This window comes from Orycteropus afer, unplaced genomic scaffold, assembly GCF_000298275.1.
Source record: "Orycteropus afer afer isolate SDZICR_OR568_19922 unplaced genomic scaffold, OryAfe1.0 scaffold00371, whole genome shotgun sequence".
Lineage (NCBI taxonomy): Eukaryota > Metazoa > Chordata > Mammalia > Tubulidentata > Orycteropodidae > Orycteropus > Orycteropus afer.
The window spans coordinates 1498610-1506834 of record NW_006921958.1 but is presented as its reverse complement, the minus strand read 5'-3'; the positions used below and the strand labels follow the sequence as shown (position 1 = coordinate 1506834).

Sequence of the window (8225 nt, the reverse complement as noted above, 5' to 3'; positions counted from 1 at the left end):
TTTGAACTTGGACTTAAAGCCTCCAAATTGTAAGAATAAACTCCTGTTTGTTAAGGCCATCCCACCTGTGGTATATTCCTGTCAGAGCAGCACGAGGTGACCGGAACACCGGGGTTGAGTCCCAATTTCCCCTACGGTTCAGGACAGTAGCCGTGACTCCCATTCCGGCACCCCCGTGGGTTGGAGCAGAGCTGCTGCACCAGGTTTTCAACGGCTGACTTTTCAGAAGTGGATCCCCAGGACTTTTTCTGGGGTGCCATCTGGGTGGACTCAACCTCCCACCTTCTGCCTGCATGACCCAGGTCTCCTCCCTCCCTTTCCTCAGCCTTTCTATTTCCACGTTGCCAACAGGCGCCGAATGCCTTCTGCCAAGAGGTGAGCTCCAGACCCACACTGCCGTGTGCACAAGTAACATCTCCACGGGCCACGTTCTCCACCTCGCACAGCGGCTTCTCTGCGGCCCACACTCCGGTCTTCCCGCACAACGGTGTCGGCCCATGTTCTGGTCTGCGCACGCAGCGGTGTCTCTGTGATTCACGCTCCGGTCTTCTTGCACAGAGGTGTCTCCGCAGTGACATGTGAACACGTGCACTAACCATGGTCCATAACCATGACCAGGAGCCCCCAGTACTGACCCAGGTAAGTTGTGTCGACAAATACCGGTCAGATCTCTGCCTTTGGTTTTCAGAGTTTGTAGGGGTTTTGGAACTGTGGATAAAATATTTCAGACCTGTACAGATGCAGTCCACATCTCATGCCACAGATATCAGTTTGTTAAGAATTAAGACTGGCTTCTAGTCAGGAAAACACTGATGTCATACAGATAGGAAAGGAAAGCTACCGACGGCCAGGTGCTGTCAGTCCCTGCGCTCTTCACACTGAAGCGCTAGAAAACGGGCTCTGAGTTCATCGTCGGGACTTCTGACCTCAGTCAGGCTGCTACTCGGCTTCCCCACATCACACGGTCAGTTACCGTATGAGAGCTCCGGGACAGAAGAGGACGTGCCCTGAGCTGTCATCTGTGTGGACTGATGAAGCGAGCAGGCAGCACCCTGGCCAGGCTCCCTAATGGGCGTCATCCAGACGTCAGCTCACGGAAACCCTCCCCGCAGGGCCGTGTCTGCCCCACACCTTCCTCAGCCTCTTTAAGGACGCCCCACCCTCTGCTGAGTGGGACGAACTCTGGCCTCTTCTTTCCTGGGCCACTGCTCCTTGCAGCCACGAAGCCCAAAGGCTGGGGTTCGGAGGCCTTGGGTAGGGGTGGTAGATGCCAGCAGGTGCGTCATCTCCCACGCGCGGGGCTTGGGTCTTTTGGTGCTCAGAGCGTGCTCCAGGGGCTACCCATTCACACCTCCCAGGACGGGCCACAGAAGGTGGCAGCAGGCATGGCCCCCCTCTCTCCCTGAACAAACAGCAGTCATTTAAGCCAGTGTGATGGGAGCAAAGGAGTTTCAGTCTCCAGGAAAGGCAAGCGTGAAGAAGTGTTCAATACAAGGTAAATGAAAGCCAATTAATTTTCCATTACAAACAGTGAAAAACCCAGAAAGGCTTAGGCCTGCTGGAACGTGCTATCCTGTAGGCCCCAGCCTGGCCACTCACCATGTTGCCCCACCACACTCTGACGGTGGGGCGAGATGGGGCCCCACCTGCACAGAGGGATCTCTCCATCGTCCTACCCTCCCACCTCTGCCATGGGGTCAGGCAGGGCCCCACCTGCACTGTGGGGCTACACCGTCCCCATCCTCTGCCTATGAGGTGAGACAGGACCCCTCCCGCACCGTGGGGTTCTCCAGGCGAGGCCAGCGGTCCTACCTGGTGATCTCGTAGAACACACAGCCGGCACTCCACAGGTCCATCTTGTAACTGTAGAAGCCATCAGTGAGCAGACACTCCGGGGCCCGGTACCAGCGCGTGGAGATGTACTCTGTGTATGGCTGCTTGGAGTAGACGCTCCGGCAGGACCCAAAGTCCCCCAGCTTCAGGACATCCTGCTGCGGGGGCAGGGCAGAGACAACAGCACCCCCCTGAGCAGCTTTCCTCCACAGACATCTCAAGTCTTTATACACTGAAGGGAAAATGACAAGGTAGACGTCTAAACCAGCTTATGAAACAGAGGCCTGGCTCCTCCATGCACCTGTGAGTGGCCTGACACGGGGCAGTGCTGATTCCATCTGGTGGAACGTGCCTGCAAATACCCGGCTGTCCATGATTTACATGTATGTCCAAAGGTCTACAAGTTTGCACCTATATGCCCTGGTGGCACAAGGGTTAAGTGCTCAGCTGCCAACCAAAAGGTTGGTGGTTCAAACCCACCAGCCACTCTGTAAGAGAAAGATGAAGCGGTCTGAGTCTGTGAAGATGTACAGCCTGGAAACCCCATGGGGCAGATCCACTGTCTCACAGGGACGCTATGAGTCGGAATTGACTTGACTGCGAAGGGTTTGCCACAGGTTTAGGAACATTTCAGGGGTCGTGCGATTCTACAAATGAACATAGTGACAGAACGTCCACTCAACGTCTCAGGCTCCTTTTCACAGTCCAGCTGGCTGGCAGCTCTGCTCTGGGCTCGAGCAGGTGGCCAGGGCCCAGGCCGTACTACACCCAGGGCCCTGCAAGCCCAGGACGGATCCTGTCCTGACAGCAAGTCAGACACGTGCAGGGAAATGCCTCAGATACTTCTATTTTCTTTACCCCTTACATTTCAAGGTAACAAGATGAAGGCCACAAACAAACCAAATGTATTAAAATACCTAACTGATTCCAATTAGTCGGCACCCAATGGGCAGAAATAGACGTGTTACGAACAGGCTACGAAGGCTGGAACGACCCACTGGTGGTGCTGCTGCTGGCTGGGTGCCCTGAGTTGATTCTGCATCCTGGTGACTCTATAGGACAGAGTGGCATTGCTCCCTAGGGCTTTCTGGGCTGTAATCTGTACGGATGCAGATCTCCAGGTCCTTGCTGATGGAGCCAATGGTGAGTTTGAACCACCGACCTTTCAGTTAGCATCGGAACATTTAACCACTGTACCACAGGGCTCATTCATCTCAGGTTGTCTGCCTCCAGGGACTTTCCAGCTGCACAACAGGGGAGCGAGCCCGGAGGTGCCCGGCCAAGTCCCTGAAGCGAGGAGACGGGGCTGAGGGTCCAGGGAGACCAGGTGGCGGAGGGCTGCAGCCAGCCCGGTGGCCAGCACTGAGGAACTTGCCAAGGCAGGGAGAGAACTGAGGCAGGACGAGCGGCGACCGTGCCCGCGCTGACACGGGGCTGGGAGAAGCGCCTGCTCACCAGCCGCACTGCAGAGTCACACTCACGGGCCCTGGGTAGTGTCTCGGGTGGTGCAGACAGGGAATGTGCCAGCTGCTGGCCTAAGGGCTGAGGTTCGAGTCCACGCAGGGCACCTCAGCAGAAGGGTCTGGTGATCTGGTCTTGAACAGCAGCTGGAAAACCCCACAGGCCACAGCTCTGCTGACACATGTGCGTCACCAGGACTTGGAGTTGACGCAGTGGCAACCGGTTTGCTTTAGCTGAGTAGAGTGTGAGGGGGTCTTACCCCATTGTGGGGAGTGGTCATCCCCAGACTAACTGCTGCTCTAGCCCACCTAAACCAAAAAACAGACCAAACCCACTGCCGTCGAGTCGGACCCGACTCATAGCAACCCCTCCTTGGGTTTCCGAGGCAGTGCCTCTACAGAAGTAGATTACCCAACCTTCCTTCCGAGGAGTGGCTGATTGGTATGAACCACCAGCCTTCTGGTCAGCAGTCAGATGCCTTAGACACTACGCCACCAGAGGCCCCCATCCCACCTACGAGGTCGGAAAGAAAGACCCAGAAGAGTCACACCACTGCCAAGGAACAGAGCAAAGCCCAGAGATTTATTTCAAACGAAACAAAACCCACTGTTGTCAGCTCAGTTATGACTCATAGTGACCCTACAGGACAGAGCGGAACCGCCCCGTAGGGATACCACGGCTGTCGATCTTTACAGGAGCAGACCATTACAACTTTCTTCCACGGAGCGGCTGGTGAGTTGGAACCACCAACCTTTCGGAGAGCAGCCAAGCACTTAACCACTGTGCCACCAGGGCTCTTTAGAAGGTGCAGAGAACTACAAAAATATCCATCAGCCAACCAGGCAAAGTCCACAATGTCTGCAATCCAGTCAGAAATATCGTCAAAATCTTGAAAGAAAAACTGTCAACCTAGAATGCTACACCTAGTGCAAGTCTTTCAGCAATGACGGTAAAACACTTTTTCGGGTCTATAAAACACCTACTACAGGAGGAAAGAACTGACCAGTAGCAGGCCTGCACAACGAGAAATACGAAAGGAATTTCTTCAGGCAGAAATACGGACGTACACGCAGGCGCCAGCGGAAATGTCCCCACAGGAGAAATATTTCAATCTGTTCAAAAGCGAACTGACTGTTAAGCAAAATAACCACAATGTTCTGGGAGTTTAAGACTATGGAAAAGTCAATGGATGACAGCGGCCCAGTTCTTAGGCTTTCTGAGAAGTGATGTAATATCACTTGAAGCCAGATACGCAGTGGAGATGGCTACTAGAGTGACAGAACAAAGAGGCACAGCTAACAACGGAAATACGCTGAAATGTCTCTGGAGTCAACACAAAACGCGGCCGGGAAGGAAGAATGGACGGGAGCGGAAGGAGCTACTTCACAGGTTCCGTGCGGGTGAATCTCAGAATCACTAACCTGGGTGGAAAAAGTCGGACAAAAGAATAGACTGTACGATTCCATTTATGGGACATTTTAGGAACTGCAAGCTACCGTGTGACAGAACGTACGTCAGTCACTGCCTGGGGACAGGGGGGCGACTATGAGGCTACAGGGGTGGTTATATTCTCGGTCTTGATTGCGATGATGGTTTTATATGGTCGTGTGCCAAGAATCTTCACATGTTACACCCTACATATGTGCAGTATGAGTGGCTTTGGAGTGGGGCAGACTAGGGTTCAAGTCCTGCCTCTACCACTTCTAGATTCAGAGTGTTTAGAACGACCCTGTGAATGGGCTTCTTCTGGATATGGTTGTGGGAAAGGTGCCCAAGATGCCTTCCTTCCAGGTGTGCAGTCAGTTAACAGAACCAGATCCATTGCCATCGAGTTAATTCTGACTCATGGCGACCTCCACTGGGTTTCCAAGGCTGTAAATCTTTATGAAAGCAGACTGCCTCATCTTTCTTCTGGTTGGTTCAAACCACTGACCTTTCAGTTAGCAGCCAAATGCCTTAACCACTATACCATAAGAGTTATTAAATTAAATAAGTGACTTCTTCCAAGCTGGGAAAAACAAACCTATAGCAATCATGGAACGGAAGCTAGATTTCATCTGAAATGTGTCTATTCTATTTTGATATCAATTTTTCATGCAAAATTTCTTACCTTGATTAATATGTTTTCTGGTTTCACATCTCTGTGAAATATTCCATTTCTGTATTTAAGATAAAAGGAAGAACAGAATGAATGGTCCCTCACTGACTGAGGCTCTTTCGCTGTATTACACGTATCTGTGAGGTGCTCTGGGCTCTCTCCGTCTACCTGTGCATGTGATCAAGGGCTTTACACAGCTGGTACATATAGTGCATCACTTTTTTTTCTGATAATGGGCGTCTTCTCCCTGTACAACCAACAAAATACATAAATATGGTTACAAATGGTACACACTCCCTTTTTTAAAGTAAAAAATATAATATTTATTTACTATGTACAAAAATAGGGAGCTCTGGTGGTATAGTGCCTAAGGCACTTGACTGCTAACCAGAAGGCTGGCGGTTCAAACCCATCAGCCACTCAGAAGGAAGGTTTGGCTATCTGCTTCTGTAGTGGTACTGCCTCGGAAACCCAGGGAGGGGTCGCTATGAGTCAGATACAACTCGATGGCAGTGCTTTATGTGCAAAAATACAACTTCATGAAAAATAACCTGGTCATTTTTGAAACTAAGGACTATACCTGTAAAATGCACCATTTAAAACTCTACATTCTGGCAAAATTTCATTTAAAATTAACACCGTGTATGAATGTTAAAACAGACTTTATTTTTTAGGACAGTTTGAAGTTTACCAAAAAAACGACACACAAGTGTAGCGTCCCCGTGCCCACCTCCTTCCCAACTTCCCCACAGCTTCCCCTGTTATTAGCAATTAGCACTGTACCTTCCTGCCATATGGCTGTGACAGTGGGTCAACTAGTCTTGATACATTGTTAACTGAAGCCCCTAGTTTACATGAGGGTTCACTCTGGTGTTGTCTTAGGGGATGTGACAACCAGTTAGCGTCATGTGTCCACTGTTAACAGTATCCCACAGAAGGATTCCTCTGCCCCGTGCTCCGCCAGTTCACCCCTCCTAGCCTCTCTGAACCTCTGGCAACCACTGACCTTTTCACTGTCCCTATGGGTTTGCCTTTTCCAAAATACACAGAACACATGCATTCGGAGTCCAGTGACCGCTACACTGAGAAGCAGTCACCACAGCGGCACAGGCTTGGTCCTCCAGGCCTCTCTCCTTCGAATAGGGTGGACTTTCCACTCTCACCAGCTGCGTGACCTTCAGTTTCTTCACCGGCCAGCCTAGTGCTTATATTGTGGTACGTCACTGTGGTTTTGACTTGCATTTCCCTGATGACAAATGAAGGTATCTTTTCCCCTGCTCAGGGACCATCTCTGTATCTTCATTAAAGAAATGTCTATTCAGATCCTTTGCCCATTTTCAAGTTGGGTTTCTCTCTCTGTACTGTTGAGTCATAAGAGTTCTTCATATATTCTAGATATAGGTTTATTATCAGGTATGAGTTACAAATATTTGTCTCCAATTCTGTGAGTTGTCCTTTACTTCCTTAACAAGTGTTCTTGGATTCACAGAACTTTTTAATTTATCCCTATTTCCTCTTGTTGCTTGTGCTTTTGGTGCCACATCTAAGAATCCAATGCTAAATCTAAGGTCACGAAGACTCCCCCTCATGTTTATCTATGTCTTTGATCCATTCTGAGTGAATTTATGTATATGGTGTGAGGGAAGAATTCAGCTTCGTTCTTTGCATGTGGGGATGCAAGCTGTCCCAGCCACTTGGTAAAAAGATTATGCTTTCCCTATTGAACGGCCTTGGCATTGCTGTTCAAAGTGAGCTGATCAAAGACGAGTTTATTTCTGGACTCTGATTTCTGCCCAACCAATCTCTGTATGTCTACCATTACACCAGTACCACAAGCTCTTACTGCTTTGTGGTAAATTTTGAAATTGGAAAGCATGAGTGCTCTAATTTTGTTCTTTTTTCAAGATTGTTTTGTTATTCAGGGTCCCTTGCTATCCCACATAAATTCTAGGATCAGCTTTGTCAGTGTCTACAAGGAAGCCAGCTAGAGCACCACTAGGGATTGTGTCAACTCTGTAGACCAATCTGAGGATTATGAGCATCTTAACAACATAGGTGTTTTGATCCAATATTAAGGAGCCCTGGTAGCACAGTGGTTGAAAAAAGTCAGTGGTTCGAATTCACCAGCTGCTCTGCTTCCATAAAGATTTGAAGGCTTGGAAACCCTATGGGGTCACTATGAGTCAGAACTGGCTCAATGGCAACGGGTTTGATTTGGGTTTTGGATCCAAGAATATGGGATATTTTCCCATTTGTTTAGATCTTCTTTAATTTCTTTCAGCAATGTTTTATAGTTTTCGATGTACAAGTTTTATACTTCTTTTGTTAAATCTAAGTATTTTATTCTTTTTGATGCTGTTATAGATGGAAGTGTTTTGTTAATTTTGTCTTCAGACTGTTCACTGCAAGTTTACAGAAATACATTTGATGGTGTCCGCCTGCCGTTACCAAACATTCTGGTGGAAGATTCTGTAGAAGAATCTTGATCAAAGGGGGAAACACACAGGACAGAATTTCAAATGCTCATGGAATCCAGACTTCCTGGAGCCACGGAGGCTAGATGAGCCCCTCAAACTACTGTCCTGATAGAATCTTTAAACCTTAAACCAAAAATATCCCTTGAAGTCTTCCTAAAACCAAACAATAGTTTAGCTTAATGCAGACAATGTCTAACCTTGGGGAGCAGTGAGTTTGTATCAGTGAGGGAGGAACAACTCAGAAAAGGAGGGCGAGAATGCTTGCACAGCATGAAGACTAGTAAATGCCACTGGTTTGTCCACGTAGAAACTGGTGAGCTGGGTGTACTTTGCTGTGTACAAGGAACTCTGGTGGT

At 49.2% G+C, this 8225-nt stretch overlaps 1 protein-coding gene across 1 annotated transcript in view; it reads right to left on the bottom strand.

Moving 5' to 3' along the window:
• The window catches only part of MOK (MOK protein kinase), a 44348-nt gene that overhangs the window by 6488 nt on the left and 29635 nt on the right, over positions 1–8225 (bottom strand). Inside the window, exons 5-7 of the mRNA XM_007953129.2 lie at positions 5561–5639; positions 5405–5453; positions 1813–1991 (exon numbers count right to left, since the gene is read on the bottom strand). Of these exons, the coding sequence (XP_007951320.2) occupies positions 1813–1991; positions 5405–5453; positions 5561–5639 (307 nt within the window). The remainder of the gene's footprint in view (positions 1–1812; positions 1992–5404; positions 5454–5560; positions 5640–8225) is intronic.